The 15,409-nt window shown below is 39.6% G+C and overlaps 2 protein-coding genes across 3 annotated transcripts; one reads left to right on the forward strand and one right to left on the reverse strand.

Moving 5' to 3' along the window:
* LOC110431274 lies at positions 694-2,907 on the forward strand. 2 transcript variants are annotated; one of them, XR_002448715.1, is made up of 3 exons: positions 694-996; positions 1,639-2,739; positions 2,893-2,907. XR_002448715.1 is itself a non-coding variant. In XM_021450192.1 (2 exons), the coding sequence occupies exon 2, from the start codon at positions 1,648-1,650 to the stop codon at positions 1,924-1,926; it is 279 nt and encodes a 92-aa protein (XP_021305867.1). In that variant the 5' UTR covers positions 721-996; positions 1,639-1,647; the 3' UTR covers positions 1,927-2,140. The 2 variants fall into 2 exon arrangements, 1 of the variants encoding a protein (XP_021305867.1); XM_021450192.1 differs by lacking the exon at positions 2,893-2,907 and having other exon boundaries at positions 721-996; positions 1,639-2,140.
* On the reverse strand, positions 3,866-7,133 carry LOC8065000 (RNA pseudouridine synthase 2, chloroplastic). Its single transcript, XM_002438989.2, has 6 exons — positions 6,769-7,133; positions 6,058-6,465; positions 5,703-5,902; positions 4,991-5,069; positions 4,549-4,724; positions 3,866-4,451 (listed from the first exon to the last, which is right to left on the reverse strand). The coding sequence occupies exons 1-6, from the start codon at positions 7,099-7,101 to the stop codon at positions 4,322-4,324; spliced, it is 1,326 nt and encodes a 441-aa protein (XP_002439034.1). The 5' UTR covers positions 7,102-7,133; the 3' UTR covers positions 3,866-4,321.

The following is a 15,409-nucleotide window of genomic DNA, read 5'->3' on the forward strand; positions in this document are numbered from 1 at the left end:
GTCAAAATTAAAAAAATGGATCTAAACCAGGCCTTAGTTCACCCCAAAATACAAAAAACTTTTCAAGATTCCTCATCATATCGAATTTTGCGGCACATGCATGAAGCACTAAATATAGATAAAAAATAACTAATTGCACAATTTATCTATAATTTGTGAGATAAATCTTTTGAGCTTAGCTAGTATATGATTAGACAATAATTATCAAATACTCAATCCATTCCAAATTGTAAGTCGTTTGACTTTTTTAATATCAAGTTTGACCACTCGTCTTATTCAAAGTTTTGTACAAAATATCACTTTCTTTTGTTGTGTATTGGTTTATTAATAAAAGTTCTTCAAGAATGACTTAAATTTAACTATATTTGCACAAATTTTTTGAATAAGACGAGTGGTCAAACTTGGAGTAAAAAAAAGTCAAACGACTTACAATTTGGGATGGAGGGAGTACAAATGAAAGTATTGTTGTCTCGAAATAAAAAAACTTTTTAATCTAAACCAGCCCTTACTGCGCGGCTGCACCTCCTCCATCCGGGCGTCTAGCGTAGAGGTTCACTTTGCATCACCAAACTACCATGAGCAAAACACATGGCAATTAACCATATAGCATATATCTATTTTAAGTGACCAGAAAATTACATAAGCAAAATGAACATGGATCGTAGGACCTCAGTTCCTTTTCTTTTGGGTCGGCAAAACTGACGGCCCAACAAGGCAAAACAGTCGCACGCTTCACACCCGACCCGAGCATCGGGACATTGTCCGCAGCGCGCCTCGCCTCTGTTCTCCCTCTCGTTTTCCCACAAACCCTAGCAGCAGGCGGCGGCTGTCGGCGGGCAGCGCGTGGGCCGTTGGCGCGAGGCGGCCGCGGGCACAGGGCTGCGGGGCGCGGGCGGTGGCCGCACCCGCCGTGGCCCGTCGCGCGAGCTTCCACTTCAGGGCCACTGGCCGACACACCGAGGAGCTACTGAACTAGTGAACTGTGAAATTCAATATGTAAGTCAAAATTTGTTCAGTTGTCTTATCAATTTTCCATTCAATATATTACTGATTGCACCGACACTGATCATTACTTAGGACCTGTTTCATACAAGAGCTAATAATTGCTACAAATTAGCTCCAGTGCATCCAAACAGAGTGGTAATAGGTGAGTTAATTTCTTAGATAAGTCTTTAGCTAGTTCTTAGCCAACAAGCTCGCCAACCATAGCTAATTTGGACTAGTTTTTAGCTCCAACTAGTAACAAGCCATGTGTATCCAAACTGGTCCTTAGTCTATTTAAATTATATTGTCTACGTATTTCAGATGTTGAACAAAAAAAAAAAAAGAAAGAAGGTGTCCCTTCGCATTTCAAATATCCAGCCTCAAATTTTTGTACGTGCCTACCCGTGTCAAATTTTAGTGTAACAACTTGCTGAAGCCTACAAGACCTACAATTGGGCATCGACGACTTCATTGCGCCTCCATGTCTAGATTTCATGTTAATATAAGACATCTGCCTTTTGTGTGTTTTACGCATTGTTCCTGCTTGTCCCTGATACATCGCTCCTGTTGCAAATGACAATTCATTTCATTCGCTTTAACCTCCAGTTAACACTGTTTTTGCCTTCCTTTCCTGTCCTTTTTTTTTGCCCGCAGAACACAGCGATGGACGGACAACCAGGTGCTGTGACGGCGTGTCTTGGTACGAGAGTAAAAGCAAACCTGGTTCTTGGATCTGAATCGTTTGCTATCAGCCCCGAGTCGGGTATCCTGTCAGAGCAGCTGGCTGCGATGAAGGAGAAGAGCATGGCGATCCTCAAGGAATACATCACCAAGCACAATGCTCCAAACGATGTCCCTGATGAGCCCGTTGAGGGCGAATCTGACGGTGAGGGTGAAGCGCTTGTCAACAACCCGCCAAAGAAATCTAAGAAGCAGAAGTGACCATCCTGAACTTGGTCAGATTTATTATTAGGCACAGCTAGTCTCTCTCCAGTTATGCTTTTGACTCAGGAAGACAAGATTGTTGTTTGGCACACGTCTTGCTTATGTTAGACCAAATTGTTAGCCACAGTAACAATATGCAGGTGTAAGCACTTGTTGTTCATACCATTATCATGCAATTCTACCCACCAATTCTGCCTCTGTCATCTGTTCATATTTTCTTACCCTACACTTGCAAGGGTGCTCTGTTTCTGTCCATGTGCTCTTCTGAAAATTCAGCTACATGCATAGCTATGGAATATATAGATCTGATGAGTCTGTATGGTCATACCCTCATACCATACAAACGAAATCTAAGAAGCAGAAGTGACCGTCCTGAACTTGGTCAGGTTCGTTGTTAGGCACAGCTAGTGTGTGTATCTCCAGTTATGCCTGTGACACAGGAAGACCAGAATTGTTGCTTGGCACGTGTTGCTTGTGTAAGACCAGTTTGTTGTCAGCCACAATATGCAGATGTAAACACTTGCTGTTCATACCATTGTCATGCACTCATGCTATTCTTTGTCCGTGTGCTGCATATTTGTAGATCTCTAGCACAATCTGTAGCGGAAACGCAAATGTCAGTAAGAAGTCCATACTATTACTATTCTATGAACTCCGAAGTGAATTCAGCTACATGCATAGCTGTAGAATATATGGGGTTGGCCTAGCTGTGGACCTGACTAGTCTGTATGGTCAGGAGTGTGCCGATGATCCAGACGGCGGCTGGATAAACTGGCTGAGTGGCGACCAAGCAATGAAGCAACTGAAATGGTAACTCTGATAGTCCTCCTAGGGCGAAACTGAGTCTGAAAGTAAACTTTGAGGACTCAAGTGGTCGAAAAATCAGAGACGAAATTCAGCCTCAAACTATAGTAAACAACTTTTTTTTTGAGCAAACTATAGCGTTCAGTTTTCTGCCTGCAGGCCACCACACCAGCAATGTTGGGCGAAGCAGGTTCTCTCGGTCCGAGAGTGAAAGCTACTCTGGTTCTTGGAGCAGAATCGTTTGCCGTCAGTCCCGAGTCTGGACTCCTGTCGGGCTAGCTGGTTGCAATGAAGGAGAAGATCATGGCGATGCTCAAGGAGTACATCATCGTCAAGCATAATGCTCCGAATGACGACGTCCCGGATGAGTCTGCAGAGGACGACTCTGATGGAGAGGGTGATGCTCTTGTCAGCAACCCACCAAACAAAACTAAGAAGCACAAGTGACTGTCCAGAACTTCGTCAAATTCATTGCTAGGCATAGCTAACGTATCTCTATAGCTTTGGTTGTCACACAGGAAGGCCATATTTTATCTATCTGTTTGAGGCATCTTGCTTGTGTAAGAAGACCGGATGGTTGTCAGCCAAAATACTGGAGGAGGTGTAAAACTTGCTGTCATTCTTGCAATTCTGCCAGCAGTTCTACTTCTCCTTGTTTCGCAAACGCACTTCTACTTCGCTTTGTTGTCTGTTCATATGTTATGGTAGCAATCTCCTTTGTTCACTTGCTGCATTGCCTGCAAAGAGATATGTGGCAATTCAATCACAAGATTCCATCTGTTGCAACTTGCAAGATGTGCTTAAAATCTTTCAGTGCTCGCTGTTACTTTTAACACCGTATTACTAATCTAAAACAATGCTTGGAATGGCAGGCTAAACTCTTGTCAGAAGTCATCGTCCTGATTTGATCACATATATGGCAACCGCAAGGACATCATTTCCTATGTTTAAGCACGAGAAAATGAAGGCACTTGCGATATGGAATCCAGACTGAGTGCATGTCTACTTCAGAACTGCAGTACGTTTGCATCAGAGAGCATTTCCGAAAGGCACCATTGAAACCTGATTCAGTGACAATAGTGAGGTAGCAAAGCAGTGAGACAATAAAAAGCTACGCACAGCACAAAGGAGCTGCTGACAAACATTAGTCTGGTATCAATAAGGCAACGATGACTTTAATCCAAGAAACACCATGTTGGGAGTAAGAGATTTCAACCCACTCAGAAGATCGTGCAAACTATTTGCCCTGTACATTTTACATCATGGAAACTAATCACGGTAAGCCACAACACTGCAAAACTTCAGAATTGAGATTACCCAGCATCTACATCCCTGGTCCTTAGCTACCATTGTGACCAAATAAATAGAAACCTAAATAAATGAAACACATACACAGCTAAACCTGGTTTCTAGGTCTTGAATGAAATCTTCAAGAGTTCTCATGTTTTGTTCAACATCCTCAGCCTTGGTTTCATCTCTCACTAAAAATGTTGAAAGTCCATGGGCCTTCAGTTAACCCCCAAAACCCATCAATGACAACTTTACTGTACTCAGCTCTGATAAAATAGAACTCAAACCAACATTATTATCAGACAACACCATCACCATTTTGGGCATCACTTGATGTAACTTTCCGTAATTCATCAAGCACCTCCGAAAAATCATCTGGTGGGGGGCATGAGAATTCAAGGATCTTTCCAGAATGTGGATGCTTGAACCTGGGGGAGAAAGCGATAATCACATTCCAAACTTTGAAAAACACAATATACATACTGTGTAAGATTTGAAAGATGAGGAGAGTAAAATTTCCCCTACCCAAGCAATGCAGCATGAAGACATGGTCTGTCTACTTTAGATATCAGATTTGAAAGATCACTATGATATTTCGAAGGAGTCCTTGGTCTCAAAAGCGATAATGCCATGCTTTTGGTACCTCCATAAGTTTCATCACCAAGAAGAGGGATCCCTATATACTTTGCATGCGCCCTGATCTGATAATCACTAAGTTCAAGATCAGTACAGAAGTAGTCATATTTAAGAGAGTTTCCCAAGCTTCATAACAGAAATGTGTTGAGATCAAAATTTAACTATCACAATGCTTCTTAGTGCTACTCTTGAATAAACAAGAGATGTAATCCAAATAACATACACATTAATAAATAGCTTAGGATCACAAAAGACTTTTCCTTCTTCTAGAAGAACTTTAGGTGGTGATGGTTCTCTTCTAAAAAATTAAACTATCATGGGGTATGATTACCTGATGAGTGCGTCCTGTCTCTAGTCTCCACTCAACTAGTGCAGATCCACCACCAACAAAGACCTCTCTTACTTTGTACCTGTATGATTTTTTCAAATAAGTTTCCTAAATAAGCCAAATTACATATGGAAACATGAAACTTTCAAATCAGGTTCAAGTTTGGAAAATACTTAGTTTCATGAGTTCCCTTATAGAATCCAGCTTTCTGTACCTGAATTTTCTTGTTACTTTTGGCAAGGCCATGACAACCCACTAGTGTAAATATAAAGTTATAAACTCATTTTTCATGACTGGATTAACTAATTGGACATTATTACAGCCTTTGGCTATTTTGCCATGGGCCCTTCTAGGTCCTCATTCTTGCTTACATGGGTGGTAACAATAAAGATGTTGAAACAGAATGGTTGCAGTATTTAAGCATATCTGAACAAGGTAAATAGCTTTAAACTACATAATTGACATCATTATACTAGATCTATGGTACTCTCTCCGTTCCAAATTATAAGTCGCTTTGACTTTTTTAGTACATCCATTTTGCTATGCATCTAGATATATATAGCAAAATGGATGAACGAAAAAAAGTCAAAGGCTCAAAGCGACTTATAATTTGGAACGGAGGGGGTATATTTTTTAATTCAAGTGAAATAGCATTGAGGAGGTAATGTCATATAAGGAACCAAAAGAAAGGGCACAAGTGGCAAGCATGGATCACCTACTAGCAGCATGCCGTGCATATCTGTGGCCTGATCCAGCAATAGCAATCATACGAATCCTATTGTTAGGATCACGTGCAATAGATGCCTCAATCCTGCCAGAATTTGGATTAGGCACGCCACAAGTAAGACTGATGTATACTCTACGAATTGTATGCAGCTTGAACTGTTCTGCTAATTGAGCATGAGAATGCTCATCCTGTCATAAAAAAGAAAGAAAAAGAAAAAGGGGAGAGTTCAGCGTAAGTTTGTATTATATACTACTACATGCATGTGCAAATTTCATAAAACATTTTGAAGTGCCAGTATTTTTAAAAAATATATATTTTGGTGTCACAACTCATCATTAAATACCTTAGCAACAACAAGAAGTCCGCTTGTCCCCTTATCCAGCCTGTGCACAATACCAGGGCGCACAAGAGCATTCCGGACTTCTGAACTTGCGTCTTCAGTAGCAAATTGATCCACATTAAATACATCAATGTCGTCATCTGAAGAATCCAGGCATTCATCACCAGTTGAACTGCGTGCTAAGCAAGTAAATGTGGAGATCTTGCAGTGATGAAGTATAGCATTGACTAATGTGCCGTTGGCATTTCCTGGTGCCGGGTGAACAACCATATGAGCCGGCTTGTTGACAACAAGAACATGGTCATCCTCGTAAACAATGTCTAGCGGGATGTCCTCCGCCTCTGCCCTCAGCGGTTGTAGCTCCGACACCGTGCAGCTGACCAGGTCCCCTCCCTTCACAGTATGTGAAACCTAGAATGCACAAAGTGAAGCAGAGCCAGCATAAGACTCAATTTAGACGCGATCAAGTATAACCAAACCGGCAAACTACATCGAATTATCCATTATGTACTAGTGCTATTAAATAGTACTAGAAGTTACAATTGCCGATGCATGACCTCATTTGCCTTGTGAATTATTCGTCATTCTCTCCAAAATCAGAGTTGCAGTTTAAGCTACAAATTAACTATGATATCACGGTTCTGCTAACACAAGTATCAAACTTTGCAGGACGTAAACAGAGCTTAGAGGTAGAGGTTAACATAACAGTGGCACCTTGGAGACCGGGCGGCCATTGACGGCGACGAGCCCCGCGCGGATGCTGGCCTGCACGCGCGCGCGGCTGACGCCCCCGCCGCCGAGACGCGCCGATATCCAGGCGTCTATCCGCGAGCGCCCCTCGCCGACGGGCACGGCCTCCTCCAGGCGCATCCCGCCGTGGCCTCCCTTCCGGCTCTCTGCCGGCTCCGCCGCCTCCGCGCTCGCGTTGGAGGAGACGCATCTCGCGTAGATAGCTCTAGGGCTGCTTCTACGGAACTTCTGGCAGCGTATGAGGGCCGAGAGGGTGGCGGCAACCGCCGCCGGCGGTGGCGCCGTCGCAGCTGCCATATGGCTGCGCAGGGGTGAACCGGTGGAGACGTCAGCATGGAGGAAGCGGATAGCGCGTGGGTAGATGGGCCTATTGTTGGGCTGACGTTGTCCAATAATGGGCCGCAGGTTACAACGAATTTCTGCATCGTCTGGGCCCAACTTAAAACACGCTTAAGGCAGTCGTCAAGGCTTTTGTTTGGGCTTCTTGGCTTAGGCCCCGTTTGGTTTCCGTTACTGAATTTTAGCCAACTAAAATTATTTTAGTTACTTTTGAATAACTAGTGTAACTAATTTTTTGTCAGTGTGTTTAGAACTTTAGCTACTAAAATGACTAAATTTTTGTTAGCTAAAATTTAGCAAGAAGAACCAAACAAACCCTTAATCAAGGCCTCTGTCAAGCGTATAAACAACACATCTGCTAAAAAAACCCGTATAAACAGCACACCGGCTTATGAAATCAAAACTAAGTTAAAACTTGTGAAGCCGAAACCATTTTAGAAAATAAAATCCATAAAAACATGTTTTAATTTTTTTCCCCTGATGTCACCGTTTAGTTCAATTTTTTTTTACAAAATGAATCTCGTAACAATTTCATTTGTAGTTGATAAATATTGTTTAATTATGAATTACAAAATTTGTCTCGCAAATTATAGTTAAACTATCTAGTTATTTTTTTATCTATATTTATTAGTATTCCATGTATGTGCCGCAAGATTCGATGTGAGAGGAAATGTGAAAAAGTTTGCAATTTTTTTTGGAGTAAACAAGGCCTAGAATTTGTAATAACTAACTATATATGTTGATTATGTAATGATTGTGCATTATTAAAGTTAGTTCAATAACTTTTAAATCATGAATCCGCCACCGTAAGATCCGCTATTTTCGTCATGCTATTAATGAAAACATCGTCCATGGATGCAGGCAAAATCATTTTTGATATTGTTCCCCTGCCCATTCGCCACGTGCGGCTGCACGTGTGCCTGCAGTGTACAACTGTACATTAACACGTGATATCTTGTGTCGGCAGTGGACGAGGCAGGGACAGGCCGGGGCTTAGACCATGACAAAAAAAGGTTGGTTTTTAAATAAAATTTGACTAATAAAATTTAAAAAATGTACTGCTGCCTTTTCATGAAGAAAAAACATATTTGTGTCGGTTTATTTTTATATATGACGAGAACATTTGCTAAACTTGATGCTGATTGAACTCACTTCCTCTAATCATAAATGTATACTCCACATGATGCTAAGTAAGTGTGTGTATGTTGTGGACGTATGTGTAATTTTTTTTAAAAAAAAAAGTTGTAAAGGTGTGTTTAGTATCTCATGAATTCAAAATACAAAATGCCAAGTAATTTATAATGATGAAATACAAAATAGCATTTTTTTATGGATTCGTTTAGTTCCATCTAAAATGCCAAATAATTTTTCTGGAGTTGATGAAGTGGGCAAAGGCTCCCAGGCGTTTTTGTGTTTTTTTTCTTTTGAGGCTAAAATCCAAAATAGAGAGTAGTCATCTTTGTGCTGAAATTTTTGCATGGTGTTTAGGCATTGTTTAGTTCCACATGGAATATAAAATGCAAAATACGTACTTTAGAATGATAAAATATAAAATACCAATATTTTTAGGATTATTTTTAGTTTCATCCAAAATGCATAACTTATTGTCCTTATTATAACCTCTTGTGGCTATTTTGGGCTTTTTTTGTCTCTTGAGGCTAAAATCTAAAATAAAGAATGGCAATCATTTTGCCAAAAAAATTGCATGATGTTTAGTTCCATTATATAAAAAGATGGACCAAAACTTAGAAATTTTTGGGATACAAGGGGACCTAAACACCCCTTAGGATCTGTTTAGTTCCTCATGAAATGCAAAATACAAAATGTCAATTACTTTGGAATGATGAAATACAAAATACTAAAATCTTCAGGGTTATGTTTAGTTCCATCCAAAATACATAATTTATTGCCTTTATTATGGCATCTCAAGCTCTTTTGGGTTTTTTAGCCTCTGGAGGCCAAAATCTATAATGGAGAATGTCAATCATTTTATCAAAGATTTTGTATGGTGTTTAGTTCTATTATACAAAATGATAGACTAAATCTAATTTTTTTAAATAAAAGAGAACTAAACACTCCTTAGTTTCATTATACAAAATAATAAATCAAAATTCAGTGAAAAGTGAATGAAAATGGCATGGCAGCGCCGATGCATGCATGGTGATGATGGCGAGGCATTTATTCATTTCAGTCGTGATGATGATGTTAGGATGGGGTCATCCTCCTCCCAATCTCTGAAAGGGCCGAATCAATGGGGTGGGCCCTCTGGCGTCACGACCGCGGCCCATCACCATTATTTTTGATTATTTTTTTAATACCTATTTCATAGTTTTGAATATATACTTAAAATATTAAATATAAATTATTTATGGAACTAAAAATATAGCTAGAGATAATTTACGAGACAATTTTTTATACCTAATTAACTTATATGAAATACTAATTATTATAGTTATAAATATATTATAATATTATTAAACTCTAACACCTCTAACCAAACAACTTGCTGCCGTGCAGTTGTACTTGAAAAACTTAGATGGCACTGTGTCTTGGCCCACGCCCTTTTCTTCCTTGCCAACACGTCGGCCCCCCAACGAGCTTTCATTTCCATTTTTTATCTTCTCTCTCCCCTTTGCCCCCTGTTGTTTCAAGGGTTGAATAATGGAACAGTTTTAAGAATCTGGATAGAAAAAGCTCAAAATCTTAGAATTCCATTCAAACACCCTAAAAATCTAGAGGATTCTAACACACCGCCATAGAATCCAAGAAATATCAAAGGTTATTTTCATCCCGAGTCTAAATTTTAGAATCCCATCCAAACAAGCCCTACAATGATAAAAAGGTGTAGTAGCTATAGTAACGTGCCATGAAAAGGTTCTTGTTAGAGTGGTTTTGACGGTGGTCTTAGCTGATGTGGCATGTAGGTCCTAGATATATTTCTTAATCATACCATATTTTATTGAATATTTAGATTCTTAAATAATGTCAATAAAAAATAACTAGAAAGTTTTAGATCTTTTAAGAACTATAAATTTGGTATAGAGCATGTATCCACAGAAGATTGTATGAAAATGAATCAAGAAGAAGAAGCGATAAGAGCAATTTGCTTGAGTACCTTACGTCGGTATAGACCATGTCAATTTTTGAGGTTGTTCGAAAATTTTTAGAATAAAATAAAATATGAGAAATTGGGGCATCTAAATAATCTCAAGTAGAATGATTTTAACAACAAAGTTATAGAACACATTTATAGCTAAAAATGTATATAGACCATTGTCAACATCCTAGGTCGCTTGAAACATTGAAAAAAGATTGAGCTTCAAATTCGGATAACTTAAAACAAACTTTGAACCTTGAGAAGATATTAAATAAAAGTTATCAACTACTAAAGTTGTAGATCACATCTGTAAAATTTTAATTATGTTTGTATTAATTTGACTTCATATATTTATGTTTTTTATATTAAAGAAAGAGAGAGATCACCTGACATACGGGCTCACGGCCACGTCACCAAAAACACTCAGGAAACCACTTTAAAATGGGGGTATTTTATCTGATTTTGAAAATGGAGATGTACATGTTGTCTAGTATTGAAGTTTGAGTTGTTTTTTTAAATAAAAATCAATGACTATGGCCTATGGGAGTATATTGGATTTTTCTCTTTTTTGAAAAAAAACAAAGAAAGGAAATTGAGATGGATTTCCCTTTCATAAAAGGGGAAAAATAATTATCTAAGGTGAGGTGTTGGAAGATTAATTGCACGTGATCTTTCTCGTTTTCATCTTTTGATTGAAGGAGCAATAGCAGCATGTGAGTTTCTGCCTGCCGCCATACGTGACTTGCTCACGCATCACTTCTTTATTTATTTCGGCTCACGGGTGGATGGTGGACTGTTCCTTCTCACTGGTCCAAACAAAAGGGAAACCTTTATTTATTCATAAAATCAAGTAGGGTTATCAAAGGACAAATGTGCGTCAGGTGATTTAATAAATAAATAAATGTTAGGGTATTAGTATAAATAAATAAATAAATAAATAAATAAATAAATAAATAAATGTTATATCTATAGAACGTATAAAATTGCTTTGGACGGCCTTGAAGGTACTAGTATAAGTCAGTATCATTAACCATATAGGCTTATCAATCTGTGTATTCTCTTTTTTTCTAATAATTATGATAAAGCAAACCATTATAGTTTTGACAAGTTCATTTCGAAAGGCAGTTTTTTTTGGTTTGGACCAAAGACTTTTGGAATGTTTTTTTTAAAAAAAATGGAATTGTTTGATTATGTCTTCCATTAGAATCAGAACTTGGGCAAAGAAATAGTAGAGGCCCAAACTAACACGGCCTATAGAATAAATAAATATAGATAAATTGAGGTTTTAGGCAATAAACCTGCTGTATATTATAAACATTTGTGAGGAACGTACGATTGACCACATATGTGACCTCAAGAGGAGGTAACTAGGTTACTTAAACTAGCAATAGTGAAAAAAAAACTATGCTCAAAGATGATCTTATCCATTTCATCTAGATGTGCAACTAACATTGATCTTGTGTTTTGCTCACCCACGAAACAAGTTCTGCAACCAAGATCAACTAGCAACTAGCATAACAATGTCCTCTTAGAAAGGTAAACACACACATGCAAGTGTAAATGCGGTAAGGTGATGATCACGAGGGTCGGACGCTCTCAAGACGAAGGATTTCTATTGTGTGGTAGCGGTGGGCAAAAGCAACTCATCTTTGTTTGAGCTCCACCAAAGATATGCTCCCAAACATCAAGTCTCTTTCAATCAAGGGCTCAAGGCATTGGACTCACCACAAAGGTTCAGGCCAAGCTGAATGAGCAGCTTGCCATAAAGGCAAACCCCACCCCAACCTTTTTTCTCTAGTTACCTTGACGTGATGTCTGCCGTAGAGCTTCTCCACCAAGGAAGAAAGGAGTCTGCTCGTCCCCCAAACACAATTGCCTTAAGGTCTTGTAGTTTTAAAAAAATTACAAAATTTTTCAGATTCTCCGTCACATCGAATCTTACGGTGCATGCATGGAGTATTAGATATAGATATAAAAATAATAACTAATTGTATAGTTTACCTATAATTTACGAGACGAACCTTTTGAGCCTAGTTAATACATAACTGGACAGTATTTGTCAAATACAAACGAAAGTGCTACGGTGTCCATTTTGCAAAATTATTTGGAACTAAACAAGGCAAGTCTTAAGAAACTCTAGCAACCCCAAATGGACGAGCAAATGGGGGAGGGGGGGGGGGGTATAAACCGGTTTAATCACCAAAGCTAGCCATTACAACACGTTTGATAGAAACTAGTGGTTGGAAATTCAATTTCAGCAATCCTCCTAGGCGTCGTGTCATGGCCAGAGTCATCCTAGCACCACCATAACTCACAAAGAGAACCTTCAAAACGAAATATGTATTGCCTGCTCTATCTCTCAATATTCTCGTATACAAAAATAGTGTCCGGTGATCCAATTTCGGTAAACCTTTAGGCGGAGAGAGCGGCGGCATTTAGGGCCAATGGGGATTGCCAAGAAAAGAAAATGGCGCCAACACTGATAGGGAGTATCGATGATCCACGTACCATTGCACGTAGATACCTCAGTTTTTTTTTCAAACACGGATAGATTGAGAGTTACATAAGGAGCTGGATTTTCCAATCATAGCCAAAAAAAAAAAAACAAGATTGGGAGTGAGTTTATGATGCTCTTACGTATATATGCCAGCTGATGCGGTAGGGTGCATGACTCCATGACGAAGGAAGGACAATTACAATTAATCAAACATACACAACTATTTTGCAAAAAATATTTCAAGAAAACGAAACAAAACAAAATCACGATGCGTGGGTCATACACGGTGCTATCAGTCCCATACTTTATAGTTAAACTCATAATAAACACAAACATAAATCCTTAGAGGACCTAGGATACACCGACGAAGGACAGGGTCACCTCACGCCTATACGCGGCCTACACTTGGCGCACAGCTATTTGCAATTGTTTCATGTGCATCTAGATCTAATAAACGCTCCATGGACAAATTCTCTTTTGGTCCTATACTTCCTAACCTGATTATCAGACGTGTTGAGTTCCCTTTGGATAACCGATTAATAAGTTACTAGCTCAACTGACTGAAGGTGACTGAAGGACAACTGATCAGAAAGCTAGTAGTAGTGCCATCAATCTGGAAGATTAACAGGCTAATCCCTGCTGTTCACAGCTAAGACGATAGTAACAACACATCCTTATCACCTTAAACAGATTTTATCTTTTCAGTCTTGGCCCACGCTGAATGCCTGAATTGACATGAAATCGTCAATCCTGTATGTCGTCATGTCATTTTCGAAGCTGGCTGGCAGCGATACATATATAATAACCACCTTTATATTCTATCCATCGTCGACGACCTGAATGAATCCAAGAGGATAAAGGGAGCAAGCGGCTAATTGGGCTTTGCTGACATTGACAGCGATGACCAGTGAGAGTGTGACACTATGAGAGTGACCAATTGACCACTCATTAGCCTGTTGCTAATGGCAAATTGAATTTTATTACCGACGTGATGCTATAGCGCTTTCAGTTATTACGGGCAGCGCGATCCATGACCCGGACCCGTCCTTTCTACTCGTGGAGGGTACCCACCCGCGTACCGTACGTGCGTGGCTTCAGATATTTTGACTTAGCCATTATTATTTACGCTAGTCTCAATAGATAGTTTTATGACGTTGTTTTCAAAACAGTGAAACTTAAGTAAAAACCCAATTTTAATGTAAAGTTTTATTTTATAGTTTCATAAGATCTTTTACAATGGTTGATATCGTTTCCTATCACTCTCAATATGCCTTAGCAAAATAGCAATTTTTGTTGTTTTTATTCATTGAATGGTAATATAGTCATTGTGCATAGCCCTCTCACTGCTCTCTCTCCCTTGACGGCCAGACCCCATGCCGAACTCCCTCTCGCCCTTGATAAAGCCATCGGCGGCATTGATTTGCCGTCACCTTGCCCTCGTCATCGTGCGACCTGCCTTGGCCCTCGCGCGCAGCCGGATCTAATTATTGAGCTCTACAGACTAGGACTGATTATTAGCCTGTGATAGTTAGGTTCTATGGACTAGTAAACTAACGACTAATTGAGGCTTTGTCTAAACTTTAGCCCACCCATTAGTCCTTCTGTTTAGATCCTCACGGGCTAAAGTTTAGCCAACTAGTTGTTAGTCCAAGGGATCCAAACATTTTATTCTAGCTAACACGTAGAACCAATATATAGTTAGCTATGTTCATGATCTAAAAAAGGCTTTACTATTATTAGAGCTTGTCCGAGTAATCCTCAAACCCCTTGGATTGGAGGGGATTGAAGAAGATCAAATTCTTTACAAATCAAAATCCTTCTTTTATCTCCTCCAATCCTTCTAATCCCTTTGGTTTGAAGATTATTAACCGAATAAGGTCTGTTTGGATGATGCTGTTTTTAAAAACTATAGTATTATAAAATTATGGTTTTATAAACTAAAGAGACACAAAACCGTGGTTTAGAAAAAAAAATAGATCATTAGTGGAGTTTCTGAAACTCAAAAAAACTATAGTTTTGATAAAACCATGGTTTTACAGATAGAATTTATTGCATCCAAATACAACTTTCAAGGTCATGATCCTCGTTGGCTTGGAAGTCAAGCCTGTACTCCTAAGCCCCATCCCATAGTGGGTGGGGGTAATATGCCCATTCCATTGGCCCGTATTTAGATAGTAGCTCACTGTACCGATCCTCACCGCTTGGCGGTGTTGTGTTGTCTTACATGGATAGCGTCTGTCCAGACTGGGAGATAGCTGTCTCCTCAGTCCTTGCGGAGTGAGTGGGGCATGCTTGCCTTTGTTAGAGCATGCGTACTTGGTAGAGCTCGATCTCTCGTTGTTCCTCCTAGGGGTCGGGAGGGAGGAGAGGTCGTGCGGCGTCGCATCGCATGTGGTGGAAGGGAGAAGGTTGTGGCTAGCCTCCTTCTTTGGTAGTAGGCCTAGGTCTACTCGACTAAGACAAGCCATGACTGTTGGGCTTATACTAGCTCGGTAGTCATGGGCTGCCCATGTGGCCAACTAATTGTTGTCTTGAATTATTCTGGATATCATAACCCCGACATAATTGAAGTAGTCTTTATCATCTCACTCTCTAGTTTTTTTTCTTAGTTTGTGCAATAGAATGAGTTGACCCATAACCATTTTATTCCTCGCAAAGATAATAATTAGTAC

This window comes from Sorghum bicolor, chromosome 10 (genome assembly GCF_000003195.3).
Source record: "Sorghum bicolor cultivar BTx623 chromosome 10, Sorghum_bicolor_NCBIv3, whole genome shotgun sequence".
NCBI lineage: Eukaryota > Viridiplantae > Streptophyta > Magnoliopsida > Poales > Poaceae > Sorghum > Sorghum bicolor.

Bases quoted from the DNA above. Each gene is read 5' to 3' on its own strand.
- LOC110431274 (XM_021450192.1), top strand. From the start codon at position 1,648: ATGGACGGACAACCAGGTGCTGTGACGGCGTGTCTTGGTACGAGAGTA.
- LOC8065000 (XM_002438989.2), bottom strand. From the start codon at position 7,101: ATGGCAGCTGCGACGGCGCCACCGCCGGCGGCGGTTGCCGCCACCCTC. The intron at 6,466-6,768 runs GTGCCACTGTTA...TGTGCATTCTAG, and splicing joins ATGGCCGCCCGGTCTCCAAG to GTTTCACATACTGTGAAGGG. The intron at 5,070-5,702 runs GTGATCCATGCT...AAAATCATACAG, and splicing joins GCACGGCATGCTGCTAGTAG to GTACAAAGTAAGAGAGGTCT.